General features: G+C 36.1%; 1 protein-coding gene, 1 long non-coding RNA gene and 1 pseudogene across 3 annotated transcripts in view; 2 read left to right on the forward strand and 1 right to left on the reverse strand.

Annotated features, from left to right (window-relative positions):
• The window catches only part of LOC122239529, a 155,793-nt gene that overhangs the window by 126,676 nt on the left and 9,643 nt on the right, over window positions 1-19,474 (reverse strand). The gene's annotated exons all lie outside the window — the stretch shown is intronic.
• On the forward strand, window positions 8,027-8,965 carry LOC102961414 (olfactory receptor 4F3/4F16/4F29). The gene has a single exon (XM_007087463.2). It carries the CDS (start codon window positions 8,027-8,029, stop codon window positions 8,963-8,965), a length of 939 nt encoding a protein of 312 aa, XP_007087525.2.
• LOC102961124 lies at window positions 17,318-18,297 on the forward strand (annotated as a pseudogene).

Raw genomic sequence — 19,474 nt, forward strand, 5'->3', positions numbered from 1 at the left:
GAAAGTCTGCATTTATTTACATAATTGAGGTTAACGTAGTTTTATTTTTGCTGCTGTACTTGCTTAAAATTTGGATTCAGGATCATATGTGCTTCATGAATATGTTGGGCAATACTGACTTTTCTATAATTTAAGGAGGTTAGCTGTAGGAGAAAGAGAAGAAAATTTTGGGACTGTTCTAAATTCGTATATACACCAGACTTTTAATATCTCTATAATTTTAAGTGAAATATAATTTCAGATTAGGTGGCAACACCTGCTTTGCAGTGAGCATTCAATAGTGTATGTATAGAATCATTATATTTGAAATCGCTTTAAATCTCATTTTCTTACATATTCTCTCTACTTTTCTCATGCCATATAATATGGTTTTATCTCCATGTATTCTTCATACTTTTTGATATATTCTCTGTTTAAGTTGAATAGTATTATGGTAGTCAACATAGAAATGATTAAATGATTAAAAATTGTAAAGGGCAGTTTTTAATGTTGCTCTGGAATTCACCTTTAGTCATCATAAGATAAAGATTTAAAGCCACTCTAAAAAATGGAAAAGGCCTATGTGTTACAAGGCGAAACGCCTCTCATTGTTTTCTTATTAACAGTTAGCTTTTCTGCTGGGCTTCATTGGGAAAACCGAAACAACTATAAGCAATAATTCCCCAGGCCAAGTAATTTCAGTTTGGCAATCCCAGATCTCTGCAGCATCACTTGGTCACTACCTCCTGGGGATATAATTAGTTGCCACTCTGATTGTTTTATACAGCTATTTGTGAGTGTCTTTAATGATCCTGTATAGGATCCCTTTGATTTCGGAAGAACTAGAATCTATCTGAATCTTTAATGATGCTATCCTCTCAATTTTCTTGGCAAAGCAGGTAAGTGGGAGGGACAGGACACTCTTTAGTGAGTAAATCAGCAAGCTAAGATTTCTGTGTTCCAGGAATGTAAAAATTGTCTTCCTCAACTCCCCTCTGATGTCAGCCTTCCATGAGGCATGTTGCTGCTGGCATCCTAGAGAAGGAGGATGGAGCAGGAACCAAGCCCATGAAGGAGAGTCGCTCTGTATAGGCAGATGAGGATACGAGTAGGGGAAAGTGTACATCTAGGCCTCAAAGAATAAGAATAGAGCTACAGAAGAATATCACAGAAGACTTAAAGTATATCACATGACTATTTATCTTCCTTTTCAAGTTTCCCAACTGTTTGAGCTTGTGTTTTTTAATTTTGTGTTGTTTTTAGTTATTTTTTCAGGTTCTGTGACTTCCTTTATGGCCTATGATTTATGTTCAGCTTAGCCACCTGGTCCATCTATTCAGGAGCTAGAAACTTCATCCCTTTGTAAGCTTCTGCCTCACCTGCCACTGAACTGCTGCTCCCTCTTCCTACTGGTCACAGCTCTTTGATTGCTTTCAGGCTGCTGAATATTAACAGTGTGTGTCACAACACAGCAGCATGTAGGTTCTTCGAAAACATTGTCATCCAGCCCCTAATGAAGACCTTTCATTCATCCTTCTTTGACAATTCTCTCTCATTTATTATATTATTTATTCATTAATGAACCCACTTGATATTTACAATGTGTGCTTCTGATATGCCAAACTGCCCATTTACAAAGCAAATAAATTTATGTGAGTTGGTATCTCAGTTTTCTTATATATATATTTTTACTCTCTCATCACATTTTCTTCATTGTAATAAAAGTTCTCTACTCCTTCCCTTTCTTCTGTTTCATCTTTCACTTTGTCTCTTCAATTTTGACTTATCTGGCTCACCACTTATTGTCTTCTGACCTCTGTGATTGTTTTGTCCAATTTGTTGGCTCCTTTGTCTCCTTTCACATTTTCACTATGAATTTCTATATGGTTGGGTCTTTGCTTTTTTTCCCCCTTCATACTCTTTCCCTCAGGGACCTTATTCACTCTTGTACATTTAGTTATTACTCATATGGATTGTTATACAGTTATATTTTGAACCTATATTTCTTCCCATACATCCTGACTCATATTTCCACCTGGATATCTTACTAGTATCTGAAACTCTAATTGTTTAATATAAATAAAATCATCTATTTTCTCCATCCTCACAAATTCTGTGTCCGTTTTCCTTATTTATAAAAATGAATCTGCCATTGTCCTATCTATTCATGGTCTAAAGTTGATGTCATCTTTGACGTCACTCTTCAGGTTCCCTCCAACTTTAACTGGCCACCAATTTTTTGTGTATTTCTTAGTATTTTCGCTTTTTCTTTGACAGTCTTAAAGCTAAAACCTTAAATTTTAGTACATCTGTATAGCCCCCCAAGATCTGCTTTATTTCAGCATTCTCTTTAGAGGACTTCCTGCTTCTATTGTTTCTTTCCTTCAAATGACCCATCACACTTTCAGATGGAGCATCTTCCCTAATTACTGGCCTTATCACCAATTCCTTGCATCCTCTTCTTCATTGACTCTGTACATTTATTTAATAATTCTTGAATATCTGTATTAGTTCCTAAGGTGAGGCACAAACTAATCTCCACCATTTTTTTCTCATCTTACTTTTTCTCTTCTCCAAAACCAATATCTATTCTGTAGATAATCTGCATGCTTGACCCTTAACCCAGTGAGCACCAAACTTACCTGTTTTTCATATTTTACCATCTGCTTGAAATGACTGTCTTGGATGCTGTGTATTGTAATATTTACCAACTCTTAAAGCTATACACAAATGCCACATCTGGTATGCTGCCTTTTCTCATTACTATAGTTGTCTTTTCCCACTCTCCTCATGTATTAGAGGACACTTCTATGACATGTGTCATGCAATGCCTGAAGTATATTTATATACAGGTTGGATAAGGATTGACTTTGTACAACATTGGTCCATCTTGAGGTCTGACACATACTAAGCATTTACATTTTAACAAAATGAATAAGTGAGAAGAATGGGGACTATAACATACCTAAGACTTTGGTTTTGAATGTGACTATAATTTACCTGAAGTACCCCTGCTTTCTCCACTCGTACAATTAAAGTAGAAGTAAAAATGAAAGAATTTTGTGTGAAAAAGGCAGTTTGAAAGAAGAGTCTGTTTTCTACAGAGTCTGTGCTGGCAGATCAGCACATATTTGAGCCTGGATGGGCAGAGTCTTCAAAAATTTCTTAAAGCACCCACCTTGGCCCTTTCTCCATTCCCTTCTCCCTCTTACCACTAATGACAAGGGAAATGTCCAGTGTTCTCTGTGGTCAGAAAATTTTTTTTTTTTTTTAATTGAAATTTATGGCTTTGGATTCTGGGAACAGCAGATGTGAAAGTGATTAGTATTTCCACTAAGAAGCAAAATTGTTATTTGGGAAATATGCTCAAGTGATTGAATGCAAGTATGGATATGAAAGCTTTGCCTAAAACCAGGTCTAGTTTCAATGCTTTAGAATAATGGAAGTTTCAGAATTTGAGGAATGATTTTCTGTACTTAAAAAGTCACTCATGTACATATTCTTCAGTATATAATAGAAAACATTTATTGTGCCATACTATGTGGTAGGCACTGAGTTTAGGTAAGTTTATATATATCATTCATTTCTCACAACACCCTGCAAAGAGGTATTATGATCTCCACATTAGTAATGAGAATCCTGAAGCTCACAGAGGTCAAGTAACTTTGATGTGCTCACATAGCAAGTGAATGGCGATGCCTGCCATCAAAGCCCAAGCTGCTAATCATTCTATAATGTGTGAAAGGCAGTGTGTGAATTTTTGTGTTTTTAGGATTGAAGAATATAGAGATGAAAATTTGGAAATGATTTCTGGACTTTTGACTGTGAGCCTATCACTGTACGATAAGTCCACTATGTAGAGGAACACCACCTTTGGAAGTTACTGTGACCCTCAGCAGGAGAAGCTGACTGGACAGATAACCCTACTGGGATAGTAGAACCCAGAGAAAACACACAGTGGGGAGAATTTCACATGGCTATTTTCTGTTGTTCTCTATGCCTCTTTTTCCTGCTTAGTATATGACTACTCAAATCATTAAAAAACAGTTAAATATTTTACAGTGAATTACTTGTGTATGTCATTATACAGTATAAAAGGCAGTCTATCCATTTATTATCATGTGTGATTTTCACAGAAACTCTGTGAGCCTGAATAAGGCAAGTAATAGAAGCATCTGCCTACCTTAAATCCTATCCAGTGTCAAAGTCAGGAGCAACCCTGAATCAGTGAATTAAAGGTGAGAGACTGGTGTTCTCTTTAATTTACCTGTGTTGTTACTAACCTTGGCTGCCATATTTAATACCATCTGAAACTTTAGCTTTTTCTCTTTTTTTTCTAACAGTTTCTTTTTTTCCCTTTATCATAAATATCTTTCCTAATTTCCCTCTTTTCTTATTTCCCTCCACATTTAAAATCTTCATTCTTTCTCTTTTCTCTCTGCTTTATTTTTTTCTGCATCCTAGATTGTTTCAAGACTTCAAGAAAATAAACTGAGTGCTGAGTATAGGCTTGAAGATTAAATGCTATCTGACCCCTACCAAGAAATATGCTACAGGGCCTTAGGTGCCTTCTCATGGGGAGACTATTAGTCATGGCTACTGTAAATTTTCAAATGAAAAACTTCCCCTTGCCTCTTTTAAAACAATTGGAAAAGAAGACCAACAAATGAGAGAATAAAAAATAGTACAGATCACTGACCTAAAGGCATTGCCTTACTATAGCCTGGGGTTGTTACTCTAACTTCTCATAGTATGGGCTATATCTACATGCATAATGATGGTTACTATTAAAAGGTTACTTTCATATTATATAATTCAAGGTATTTTCCACATATTGTGTATCTCTTTTTATTCAATTATAATTCCCAAAGGACCAGATCAATATCTGTGTTCTTAGGATAGCCATCTGCTATCCATCTGCTCTTGCTGATACCAGCTACCATCTACCTTTGTCTATAGCACATTTCCCTTCCCACGCCTCAACTGGCCACATATTTATTTTAGTATTCACTTGACATGTGTAATACATTAGATTTGTATTTGTATGTGTACAATTCATGTTTTTTTTCCAACTGTTTTCTTTGACTTACAGGAGTTAGCAAAAGAATAAATCAGTATCAAGGAAAATGGTTAACAAAAGCTGCAAGAAGTATTTGGGATTTTAATTGACCTTTGAGGACAATAAAATTTAGAGAGACGGGGGTGCGTCGCTGGCTCAGTTGGTAGAGCATGCGACTCTTGATCTTGGGGTCATGTGTTCGAGCCCCACACTGGGTATAGAGATTACTTTCAATTTTTTTTAACGTTTATTTATTTTTGAGACAGAGAGAGACAGAGCATGAACGGGGGAGGGTCAGAGAGAGAGGGAGACACAGAATCTGAAACAGGCGCCAGGCTCTGAGCTGTCAGCACAGAGCCCGACGCGGGGCTCGAACTCACGGAACGCGAGATCATGACCTGAGCCGAAGTCGGCCACTTAACTGACTGAGTCACCCAGGCGCCCCTACTTTAAAAAAATCTTTTAGAGAGACCAAAGGATGGAATTCCTAGAAACATTATATTAAGTTTTTTACCATTGTAGCGACTAGTTACATAACCACCAAAATACAAAGAATCAGTATACAAATTTAATAGCAATGAATAATCACTTTCCCAGGTATAATTTCCTATCGTACTAGTCAATTAATCTTTAATTGAGTACACATTCTATGTAATATTTAATTATTGTTAGTTTGCTATAGAATAATGGACATTATGGATGAATGTCTCTAGTTAGCTTTGATTTTAACCAAGAAAAAAATCACTGTTTTGAGTTTTGCTTTCTTTTACTTGATTGTTTTCCCTAGGATTTTTCTTTTTGGAATAAGAATCAAGAGACATAAGTTTTGGTCCCCAGATTGCCACTTGTGCGAATCTTGGAAACTCTGTTTACTTTGCTGGGTCTCATGTTTTTCATCTGAATGATGACCAATTGGACAAAATAGACTTTATATAGTTCCATGAGAATTTTCATCTCATTATGCTGGGGACATGTGCTTTTCCTCATCAAGGCCTTAGGACTTTTTCAATAATTACTGAGTTTCCTGAATCCCTCTCCAGTGCCTTTATCACTTCCCCATGCACATCCATCCTGTCAGTCCTTTTCTGAGCTGGAGCTGTCTTTTCCTCCCTGGATGAGCAGCATAAGTACCCCCTACTCTAGGCCCCAGTTTTCTGGGAATAGAAAGTGTGCACCTTGAGACTGTAGACTGTTAGTTCAAGAGGTAACAGTATAATCACTACATGTGGATGAGAATAGAGATTCATGCTAGTGGTGGAGACCCAGAATGGGGGGCAGGACACAGTGATAGTCTCCATGTGTTTTTGCAGTCTGGGATGACTGAGGGCATCAGTTAGATGCTTCTTTGTGTGAGAAAGTCTGGAATTGTAGTTGTAAAAATGAAGGATGTCATTATACCGTTCTACTGTACCTCATCAATTCCTAAAATAATCAACCTTATTACTGTTTTTGGAAATTACTCTCTATTACATGATATGATCGAGGTAGGTATCTGAACACAGAGACAAATAGAACACTGTTGCCTGCTCACCATCCACTTCACATATAAATATTATACATATTAAAGGACTGAATCTCCAGTGTCACATTTTGTATTTTATGGTTTAAGATCAAGAAGAAAGATCCTCTGTTCTTCTTAAAATGTGATTTATTAATGTTTGACGTTCTTATTTTATAATCCTAAATCAAAAGTACAAAATACAAATTGCCTTGAAGATAAAATATCTGAATAGATTTCACAGTAAGCAGGAAAATACCACACAACAACAGGTTACCTGCAGGTGGTACTAAGCACTTTAAAGGGTGTGGGTGGGGATGTCAGTGGATGTAAAGGTTGACACCAAAGGGAGGATGAGACACTGATGAATTAAAATGTACAATCCTAGCTATTCCAAGTGCTGATCTTTAATACCTTCATATGGATGGGTAGGGAAAAGCTGTTTGCAAAAATATGTTACACCCTTGGTGGCCACTTTAGGCATGCACCTTAGCAGAATCTGGTGAAATCTTTCAAATACACATTTATTAGGTTTGGAAAAAGCCTTGCATCCTAGTGGCATGACATTTTTATTGAATGTTGAGGCCAGTTTAGGGCTTTGTAGTTATGAAAAATTGCATGGGAACTAGAGGCACCCAGGATAGTGAACATAATAAAATGTGATGGAAAACACTTGTTCCATTTTTAGAGTCCACCTAACAAGTGTTTTACTAGTGGGCTGTTCAATTTCACATACCCCAGTCAGTGTCTTTATTCAATCTTAATCTACAGCCAGTCTTAATTTAGTCTCAACTCATATATTAGTCACTCTCTCACTCAAGGTGACAATTGATTTGTTAATCATGCTTTCCTCTCATCCTACTTTTTATCAGAAAATTGTGGGAGCACTCTGGGAAGAGGAGTAGATTATGAGGACATACATAAAAGCAAGATGGACTATGTTAGAAGTGAGAAATAGTCAATATCAGAAGTGATTTAAATAAAAAAAATTTTAATGTTTTTTATTTATTTCTGAGGGTGGGGGGAACGGGCAGAGAGAGAGACACAGAATCAGGAGTATACTCCAGGCTCCAAGCTGTCAGTACAGAGACTGATGTGGGACTTGAACTCACGAACCATGAGATCATGACTGGAGCTGAAGTTGGATGCTCAAAGGACTGAGCCACTCAGGCGCCCCTCAAAAGTGATTTAAACAGGTGATGAATGTCATGGTACTCATCTGTCCATGTTCATGGCTAATCTGTTCACTTGAGAACAGAACGTTGCAATAAGAGTATTGGTGATAGTTTAAAATTATGTCTTAACTCACACATGTGATGGTAGTGTGTTGATTTTTGTTTTTTTATATTTGAGGAAGTAGATAACTATATCCTTTTCATTCATAAGAATATTGAAACATTAGTAATTCTATGACCTATTATCTCCATAATCACATTTTCCTCCTCATTTTCTTAGTTCTTATTTCATTGGCAGCCCAGTTGGCTGGATCAATGGATGGAGGGAATCATTCGGTTGTGTCTGAGTTTGTGTTTCTGGGACTCACTCATTCATGGGAGATCCAGCTTCTCCTCCTGGTGTTCTCCTCTGTGCTCTATGTGGCAAGCATGACCGGGAACATCCTCATTGTGTTCTCTGTGACCGTTGATCCTCACTTGCATTCCCCCATGTACTTCCTACTGGCCAATCTCTCTTTCATTGACTTGGGAGCCTGCTCTGCCACCTCACCCAAGATGATTTATGACCTTTTCAGAAAGCACAAAGTCATCTCCTTTGGAGGCTGCATCGCCCAGATCTTCTTCATCCACGTCATTGGTGGTGTGGAGATGGTGCTGCTCATCGCCATGGCCTTTGACAGATATGTTGCCATCTGCAAGCCTCTCCACTACTTGACCATCATGAGCCCACGAATGTGCATTTTGTTTCTGGCTGCTGCCTGGGCGCTTGGTGTCAGTCACTCACTGTTTCAACTAGCATTCATTGTTAATTTACCCTTCTGCGGTCCTAATGTATTGGATAGCTTTTACTGTGACCTTCCTCGGCTCCTCAGACTGGCCTGTACAGATACGTACAGATTGCAGTTCATGGTCACTGTTAACAGTGGGTTTATCTGTGTGGGTTCCTTCTTCATACTCCTCATCTCCTACATCATCATCCTGTTTTCTGTTTGGAAACATTCCTCAGGTGGTTCATCCAAGGCCGTTTCCACCCTGTCAGCTCACATCACTGTGGTCCTTTTGTTTTTCGGTCCAACCATGTTTGTCTATACATGGCCACATCCCAATTCCCAGATGGACAAATTTCTTGCCATTTTTGATGCAGTCATCACTCCTTTTCTGAATCCAGTCATCTACACGTTCAGGAATAAGGAGATGAAAGCAGCAATCAAAAGAGTATGCAGACAGCTAGTGATTTACAGGAAGATCTCATAAGTGATACATGACTTCTCACTAATCATGGGATAGCCTTTTGTTTCTATCTTTGATATTTTGGATTCAGAAAACTTGGGACATCAAATATTGATATGAGTGTTATCACAGCTGTGACATAATTCTTACATGATGAATCTATTTAATCCTTATGAAGAGTGAGCCATGGAAACAGTATATCTCGCGATCTATGGAAGTCCCATTTAGTTTATTTCAGCAATGTTATATAGTTTCTGGTGAACAGGTCTTGCATATCTTTCTTGAGATTTGTTCCTAATTATTTTAATTTTTGGTGCTGTTTTAAATGGCATTTTTGTTTAGTTTATAATTGTTTATTGCTAATTATAGAAATATAATAGATATTTTGTTTATTGAAATTGTATTTTGAAAACTTGCAAAATCGTTCACTTCCTCTTGGTTTTTTACAGAGTAAGTAGGATCTTCCTCATAGATGGTCATTTTTTCAGTGCATAAACACATTTTACTTCTTTTATTCTAGTATGGATAATTTTATTCATTTCTGTTGCCTTATTGTACTTGCCAGGTCAATTAGTGTAGTGTTGAATATACAAGTGGTTAGGGTGAACATCTTTAACTTGTTTTTATTCTTATAAGAAAAGCTTTCATTTTTTTGTTAAGTATGATGCTAGGTATAGCTTGTATTTAATACAAGCTTTTTATCAGGCTGAGGAAATTCCTTTCTATTTAGTTTTTAAAACCAGCAGTGGATGTTGGGTTATGAAACAGTGCTTTATCTAGTTTAGTATCAGGATAATGGTGGCCTTTTAGAATATATTTCCTTGTTTTAAATTTACTGAAGAAGTTTTGTAGAAATGTTGTAGTTTCTTTCTTAAATGTTTGGTAAAATTTACCAGAGAAGTAATTTTAGCCTGCAGTTTTCTCTAGGAGAAAGTTTTCAACTATAAATTCAATTCTTGGTAGTCTGTGTCTTTAGAGAAATGTGCATATTAATCTATGTTGTCATCATTATTGGAAAAACTGTTCCTAAATATTCTCTCGTTATGGAATATCTGCAAGGGGCGCCTGGGTGGCTCAGTTGGTTGAGCATCAGATTCGTGATTTTGGCTCAGATCGTGATCTCACGGTCATGGGATCAAGTCCCGCATTGGGCTCTGTGCTGGGTGTGGAGCCTGCTTGGGATTCTGTCTCTCTCTCCCTCCCTCTCTCCCTCCCTCCCTCTCTCCCTTTTCCTCTTCCCCTCTCCTGAGCTTGCACATGCTCTTCTTTCTCTCAAAATAATAATAAGAAAAGAAATATATCTATGACTTTCAGTATATTCCTCTCTTTCATTGTCTATTGGTAGTTTGTACCTTTTAAAAAGATATTGTCAGCATTCCAGAGATTTTTCAGCTTATTTTTATTAAGGTAAAATTAATATATAACATTATATATGTTTCTGGTGTACAGTGTTATAATTTGACATCGGTATACATGACAAAGTGATTACCAACAAAAGTCTAGTTATTGTTCATTAGTATACGATTAGCCATTTCACCCCCCACCCCCCATATTCTTCCCCTTTGGTGAGCATCAATCTCTTCACTATACCTATGAGTTTGGGTTTGTATTGTTTTTGTTTGTTTGTTTTACTTTTTTGTTTTTGGATTCCACAGATCAGTAAAATCATACAGTATTTGTCTCTGACTTATTTCACTTAGCATAATAGCCTTGAAGTCCATATATGTTGTTGTAAATGGCAAGATTTCATTTTTCTTTGTGGCTGAGTAGTTTTATCTTGTTTATATATACCACATCTTTTTTATCCATTGGATAAAGTATCCATGGATACTTAAGCTGCTTCCTTATATTGTCTGTTGAAAATAGTGCTGCAGTGCACATAGTGGTACATATATCTTTTTGAATTAGTGTTTTAATATTCTTTGAATGAATTCCCAGAAGTGGTATAGCTGTATCAGATGGTAGATGTAAATTTTTTGAGGAATCTCTACTATTTTCCATGTTGGACACACCAATTTACATTTCCACCAACAGTGTATGAAGTTTCCTTTTTATCTATGTTCTCTCCAACCCTTACTTCTTGTCTTTTGCTTATAGCCATTTTAACAAGCGTGAAGTGATGTCTCATTGTGGTTTTGATTTGCACTTCTCTAATATTTAGTGATATACAAATATCTTTTCACGTGCCTTTTGGTAGTATGTATGTCTTTCTTGGAAAAGTGTCTACTTAGATCCTCTGTCCATTTAAAAAATCTGTTTGATTTATTGTTATTGAGTTGTGTGAATTCTGTACGTATTTTGGATATTAACCTGTTACTAGATATGTGATTTGCAAATATATTCTCCACTTCATTAGGTTGTCTTTTCATTTTTATGATGGTTTCCTTTGCTATGCAGAAGCTTTTTAGTTTGATGTATGCCCATTTGTTTATTTTCACTTTTGTTTCTCTTGCCTTTGGAGTCAGATTCATAAACATTGCTAAGACCAATGTCAAGCCTGACTATATTTTCTTCTAGGAATTTTGTGGTTTCAGGTCTTATGTTCAAATCTTTAACCTATTTGGAGTTGATTTTTATGTATGGTGTAAGACAGTGGTTTACTTTAATTCTTTTGCATGTGGCTGTTCAGTTTTCCTACCACCATTTATTGAAGAGACTGTCCTTTCTCCATTGTATGTTCTTGGCTCCTTTGTGATACATTAATTGTCCGTATATGTGTGGGTTTTTTTCCGGGTGCTCAATTCTGTTCCATTGATCTGTGTGTCTGTTTTTATGCCAATACCATATTGTTTTGATTACTATTTTGTTTGATTGTTTTGTTTTTTGAGAGAGAGAGTGTGTGAGCAGGGGAGAGGAACAGAGGGAGAGAAAGAATCTTAAGCAGGCTCCACAATGTGGGACTTGATCCCATGACCCTGGGATCATGACCTGAGCCAAAATTAAGAGTTGGATGCTTGACCAACTGAGCCACCCCTGAGCCCCTCTTTTTGATGTAATTGGAGTTGGGGTTTATTTCTTAGTTTTTCTTTCCGATATTTTATTATTAGTGTATAGGGAACACCATAGATTTATATGTATTAATTTTGTATCCTCAAACTTTTCTGAATTTGTTTAACTGTTCCTCAAGGTTTTTGGTGGAAGCTTCAGGGTTGTTTTATATATGGTATTACATGATCTATAAATAGTAACAGTTTTATTTTTCCTTTCATAATTGAGTGGCCTTTTTTCTTTTTCTTGCATTATTGCTGTGGTTAGAACTTTCAACACTTTGTTGAATAAAAGTGATGAGAGTGAAAAACTGAAAGTTTGTAATTTTTCAACATTGAGTGTGGTGTTAGCTGTGAGTTTGTCATGCATGACAGTTATTATGTTAAGGTGTGTTCCCTCTATACCCACTTTGTTGAGATTTTTATCAGAAATAAATGTCGAATTTTGTCATATGACTTTTTTTTCTGTATCTATTGAGATGATCTTATGATTTTTATACTTCATTTTGTTAACCTGTATCATATCGATTGATTTCTTTGGATGTTGTATCACCTTTATCTCTGGAATAATCCCCACTTGATCACTATGTATGATTCTTTTATATATTGTTGAAATTAATTTGCTTGAAGGTTTTCACAGCTATATTCATCAAGGATATCAGCGTGTAATTTTTGTTTTTTTTTATGTTGTCCTGGTGTAGTGTTGGTTCAGGGTAATGCTTGGGAAGCATTTCCTTCTCTTCAGTGTTTTGGAAGAGTTTGAGAAGGATTGGTATTAAATCTGCTTTGAATGTTTGGTAGAATTAACCAGTGAAAATGTTTGGTCTTGGACTTCTGTTTATTGAGAAGTTTTTGATTACCAGTTCATCTTGTTAATAGAAGTTGGTCTACTCACATTTTCTATTTTTTTATGATTCAGTTTTAGAAGATTATGTGTTTATAGGAATTCATCCATTCTTCTAGGTTATCTAATTTGTTGGTGTATACTTGTTTATAGTACTTTTTTATAATCATACTCTATGGTATCTGTTGCAACCTCTTTTATTTCCGATTTCATTTATTTGAGCCCTCTATTTTTTATTGGTTAGTTTAGTTAAAGGAAAATTTTGTTTATCTTTTCAAAGAACAAGCTCTTAGTGTTATTGATCTTTTCTATTGTCATTTTAGTCTCTATTTCTTGTCTGCTCTTTATTATTTCTTTCCTTTGGGTTCTATTTTTTTCTGTTGTTTTCTGTTACCTATTTCATTAATTTCTGTTTGTATTGTTTATATTCTTCTTTATTTGTTTTTAATTTGCCTTTTCTACTTTCTAATTATTTAATTTTTTAATTCCAATTAGCTGTGTTGTTAGTTTCAGATGTATGTTATTGTGATTCAACAATTACATACATCACCTGGTGCTCATCATAAGTGCACTGTTTAATTGCCATTACCTATTTAACCATACCCCCAACCTCCTCCCCACTGGTAACCATCAGTTCTCTATAAATAAGAGTATATTTCTTGATTTTTCCCTCTCTTTTTCTCATATGTTCATTTGTTTTGCTTCTTAAATTCCACATGAGTGAAATATGGTATTTGTTTTTTCTGACTGATTTTTTTCACCTAGCATTCTACTCTCTAGCTCCATCCATGTTGTTGCAAATGGCAAGATTTCATTCTTTTTTATGGATGAGTAATATTCCTATATATGTATATTACATCTTCTTTACCTGTTCATCAATCCATGGATACTTGGGCTGCTTCTATATCTTGGCTATTGTAAATAATGCTATTATAAACAGAGGGGTTCATGTATCACTTTCAATTGGTGTTTTTGTATTCGTTGGGTAAATACGCAGTAATGTGATTATTGGATGATAGGGTAGTTCTATTTTTAACTTTTTAAAAAAGTTTATTTGGAGAGTGGGTGCACACACATTAGTGGGGGAGGGGCATAGAGGGAGAGAGAATCCCAAGCAGATTTGTGCTCAGTGAAGAGCCCAACACATGGCTCGATCTCATGAACTGGTAGATCATGACCTACAATGAAATCAAGAGTCGGGTGCTAAACTGACTGAGCCACCCACATGCCCCTATTTTTAACTTTTTTAGGAACCTCCATATTATTTTCCAGAGTGGCTGTACCAGTTTGCATTCCAACCAACAATGCATGAGTATTCCTTTTTTTCTCCAAATCCTTGCCAATACCTGTTATTTCTTGTATTGTTGATTTTAGCCATTTTGACAGGTGTGAGGTGATATTGTAGTTTTGCATTTCCCTGATGATAAATGATGATGAGCATCTTTTCATGTGTGTGTTGGGCATCTCTGTGTATTCTTGGAGAGATGTCTGTTCATGTCTTCTGCCCACCTTTTAACTGAATTATTTGTTTTTTGGGTACTGAGTTTGATAAGTTCTTTATATATTTTGGATACTAACCCTTTATTGGATATGTCATTTACAAATATCTTCTCCCATTCCATAGGTTTCCTTTTAGTTTTTTCGATTCATTCATTGTGCAGAAGCTTTTTATTTTGAGGTAGTCCTAATAGTTTATTTTTGCTTTTGTTTCCTTTGCCTCAGGAGACATATCCAGAAAGAAGTTGCTGTGGCTGATGTCAAAAAAGTTAATGCCTGCATTCTCTTCTAGAATTTGGTGGTTTCAGGTTTTACATTTAGGTCTTTCATAAATTTTGAATGTATTTTTGTGTCTGGTGTAAGAAAGTGGTCCAATTCCATTCTTTTGCAGGTAGCTGTTGAGTTTTAGCAACATTATTTGTTGAAGGGACTTTTTCCCATGGATATTCTTTCCTGCTTTGTTGAAGATTGATTATATAGTTGTGGGTTTCTGGGTTTTCTAGTCTGTTCTATTTATATGTATATTTTTATGCTAGTACCATAAGGTTTTGATTACTACAGCTTTGTAATATAATTTGAAGTCCAGAATTGTGATACCTCCAGCTTTGCTTTTCTTTTTCAATATTGCTTTGGCTATTCACGGTCTTTTGTGGTTCCAGACAAATTTTAGAGTTGTTTCTTCTAGTTCTGTGAAGAAGGCTATTGGTATTTTGATAGGGTCTGCAGTAAATGTGTAGATTGTATTGGATAGTATAGAGATTTTAACAATATTTGTTCTTCCAGTCCATGAGCATGGGGTGCTTTTCCATTTCTTTGTGTCTTCTTCAATTTCTTTCATAAGTTTTGTACAATTTTCAGATTATAGATCTGTCGCCCCTTTGGTTAGGTTTATTCCTAGGTATGTTAATGGTTTTTGGTGCAATTGTAAATGGAATTGATTCCTTAATTTCTTCTTCTCCTGCTTCATAATGGGTATATAGAAATGCAACAGATTTCTGCACATTGATTTTTGTATCCTGAAACTTTACTGAATCCATCTGTCAGTTCTAGTAGCTTTTTGGTAGAATCTTTCAGGTTTTCTATATATAGTATACTGTCTTCTACAAATAGCGAAAGTTTTACTTCTTCCTTGCTGATTTGGATGCTTTTATTTCTTTTTGCTATCTTACGGCTATGGCTAAGACTTCCATTACTATGTTGCATAAAAGTGTTGAGTATGGGCATCCCTATTTGTTCCTGACTGTAGAGGAAGAGCTCTCAATTTTTTCCTATTTAGGATGGTATTACCTCTGAGTTTATGTATGGCCTTTGTTCTGTTGAGGTATGTTTTCCTCTAATCTATTTTGTTGAGGGATTTTTATCATGAATGGATTCTTTTTGCATCTATTGAAATGATCATAATGTTCTTCACTTTTCTTTTATTAATGTGGTGTATCATGTTGATTAATTTACAGATATTGAACCACCCTTGCAATCCAGAAATAAATCCCTCTGGACTGTGGTGAATGATTTTTTAATGTGTTGTTGGATTCAATTTGCAAGTATTTTATTGAGAATTTTGCATCTGTGTTCATCAGGGATATCTATAGGTCTCTTTTTGAGTGGTATCTTTATCTGGTTTTGGTATCAGGGTAATGCTGGCCTCATGGAATGAATTTGGAAGTTTTCCTTCCTTTTCTATTTTTTGGAACAGTTTTAGAAGAATAGGTATGAACTCTTTAAATGTTGGGTGGAATACTCTGGTTTCTCTTCAGATTGTATAAATCTTTCGCCTTTTAAATGTTGGGTGGAATTTGCTTGTGAAGCCATTGGATCCTGGACTTTTGTTTGTTGGGTTTTTTTTTTTTTTAATTACTGATTCAATTTGTTTGCTGATCATTGATCTGCTCAAGTTTTCTATTTCTTCCTGTTTCAGTTTTTGTAGTTTATATGTTTTTTAGGAATTTATCCATTTCTTTTAGATTGTCCAGTTTTTGGCATATAGTTTTTCATATTATCTTATAATTATTTGTATTTCTGTGGTGTTGGTTGTTATTTTTCCTCTCTCATTTTTGATTTTATTTGAGTCCTTTTTCTTTTTGATAAGTCTGGCTAGAGGTTTATCAATTATTTTGATTTATTTTTAAGGAACCAGTTCCAGGCTTTATTGATTTGTTGTGTTTTTGTTTGTTTGTTTGCTTGTTTCTATATATTTCTGCTCTAATCTTTATTATTTCCTTCCTTCTGCTGGTTTTAGGTTTTGTTGTTCTTTTTCTAGCTACTGTATGTGCAAAATTAGGTTGTTTATTTGATATTTTTCTTGTTTCTTGAGATAGGTCTGTATTGCTATAAACTTCCCTCTTGGAATTGCTTTGCTGTATCCCAGAGGCTTTGAATTGTAGTGTTTTCATTTTAATTATTTCCATGTGCTTTTTAATTTGTTTTTTGGTTTCCTGGTTGACCCATTCATTGTTTAGTGGCATGTTATTTACCTGCCATGTATTTGTGTTCTTTCTGGATATATTTTTTGTGGTTGACTTCTAGTTTCATAGGGATGTAGTTAGAAAAGACACATGGTATGACTTTAGTCTTCTTGAATTTCTTGAGTTTGTTTTGTGACCTAATATATGATCTATTCTGGAGATAGTTCCGTGTGCAATTGAAAAGAATGTGTATTCTGTTTTAGGATGGAATATTCTTTGTATGTTTATTAAGTCTAATTGTTCCAGTGTGTCATTCACAGCCATTGTTTCCTTGTTGACAACCTGTTTAGATGATCTGTCCCTTGTTGTATGTGGGGTGTTAAAGTCAGGACTATTATTGTATTATTTCCTTTACATTTGTTATTAACTATTTTATATATTTGGGTGCTTCCAACTTGGGTGCATAAATATTTATAATTGTTATACTTCTTATTGGAATGTCCCCTTTATTATTATACAGTGTTCTTCTTTGTCTCCTGTTACAGTTTTTGATTTAAAAGTCTTTTTTGTCTGGGCTCTCTGCTCCTCCCTGTTCAACAGAAAGCTGCTTCTTCTGGTGTAGTGCCAGCAGTGTCCCTGAGAAATGATGGAGAAGGTCAGAATAAATGGATTTGGGTGTATTAGGTGCCTAGTCACCAGGGCTGCTTTTAACTCTAGAAAAGTGGATATTGTCACCATCAATGACTCCTTTATTGACCTCCACTACATGGTCTACATGTTCCTGATGTTCTCATATGATTCCACCCTTGGCAAGTTCCATGGCACAGTCATGGCTGAGAACAGGACACTTGTCATCAATGGAAAGCTCATCTTCATTTTTCAGGAGTGAGATCCTGCCAATATCAAATGGGATGAATCTGGTGGTGAGTATGTTGTGGAGTCCACTAGGGTCATCACCACCATGGAGAAAGCTGGGTCTCATTAGAAGGGTGGGGCCCAAGGAGTCATCATCTCTGACCCTTCTGCTGATGCCTCCATGTTTGTGATGGGCGTGAACCATGAGAAGTATGATAACTCCCTCAATATTGTCAGCAATGCTTCCTGCACCACTAACTACTTGACCTCTGTGACCAAGGTCACCCATGACAACTTTGGCATCGTGGAGGGACATGCGACCACAGCCCATGCCATCATTGCCACCCAGAAGACCATGGACTGCCACTTTGGGAAGCTGTGGTGTGATGGCTGAGGGGTTGCCCATAATATCATCCCTGCTTCTACTGACACCACCAAGGCTATAGGCAAGGTCATCCCTGAGCTGAATGGGAAGCTTTCTGGCATGGCCTTCCATGCCCCCACCCACAGCATGTCAGTCATAGATTTGACTTGCCAAATATGATGACATCAAGAAGGTTGTGAAGCAGGCATTAGAAGGCCCTTTGAAGGGCATCCTGGGCTACACTGAGTATCAACTTTAATAGTGACATGCACTCTTCCACCTTTGATGCTGGGGCTGGCATTGCTTTCAGTGACTACTTTGTCAAGCTCATTTCCTGGTATGATGATGAATTTGGCTACAGTGACTGGGTGGTAGACATTATCGTCCACATGGCCTTCAAGGAGTAAGAGCCCCCTGGACCACCAGCCCCAGCAAGAACAACAGGAAGAGAAAGGCTCTCAGATGCTGGGGAGTCTTTGCCCCAACTCATCCCTCAACACACTGAATATCTCTTGACCTCCACAGTTTCCATCCAAGAGTCCTTGAAGAAAAGGAGGGGCTTGTGGAGCTCCACCTTGCATTGTACCATCAATAAAGTATACAGTACACAGCCAAAGAAAAATCATAGAAATAAAGGGTATTTTGTCTGAAATAAGTATTGCTATTCTGGCTTTCTTTGATATCCATTTGCGTGATAGACATTTTTTTGTTCCTCTCACTTTCATTCAGTAAGTGTCTTTAGGTCTAACATGAGTCTGTTGTAGGCAGCATATAGAGGAATCTTATTTTTTAATCCATTTTGTCACCATATGTCTTCTGATTAGAACATTTAGTCCATTTATATTCAAAGTAATTATTGATCGGTATGTATCTGTTGCCATTTTGTTACTTGTTTTGTGGTTGGTTTTGAAAATTGTCTCTGATCCTTTCTTGCCTTTATCTTGTCATGTTTTGCTGATTTTCTTTAGTGATAGATTTGGATTTATTTCTCTTTATTCTTTGCATGTTTATTAGTGGTTTTGATATATGGTTATCATTAGTTTTGTATATAACTTCTGCATATAGTAGCCTATATTAAGTTGATGTCATTTAAGTTTGAATCCATTCTTCTCTCCTCTCCTCTCCATGTTTTAGGTGTATGTTATTATATTTAATACCCCTTTTTTTTGGTGAGTTTCTTGGCTGATTTTTTTTACAGAAATATTCATTTTTGCTGCTGTTGTGTTTCCTACTTTTATACTGTCCCTTTTGGTTTGTCTTTTCCACTCAGTGTCCCCTTGAATATTTCTTACAGGGTTAGTTTAGTGGACATTAACTCCATCTGTTTTTGTTTGTCTGGGAAACTCTTTATGTTTCCTTCTATTCTGAATGATAGCCTTGCTAGAAAGAGTGTTTTGGGATGTAAACTTTTCTCATTCAGCACGTTGAACATATCATGCCATTCCCATCTGGCTTGGAAAGTTTCTGTTGAAAAATATCCTGCTAGTCTAATGGATTTTCCCTTGTAAATTAATGACTTCTTTTGTCTTACTGCTTTTAAGATTTTTTATCACTATATTTTGCAATTTTAATTATGTCTTGATG

This window comes from Panthera tigris, chromosome B3, assembly GCF_018350195.1.
Source record: "Panthera tigris isolate Pti1 chromosome B3, P.tigris_Pti1_mat1.1, whole genome shotgun sequence".
NCBI lineage: Eukaryota > Metazoa > Chordata > Mammalia > Carnivora > Felidae > Panthera > Panthera tigris.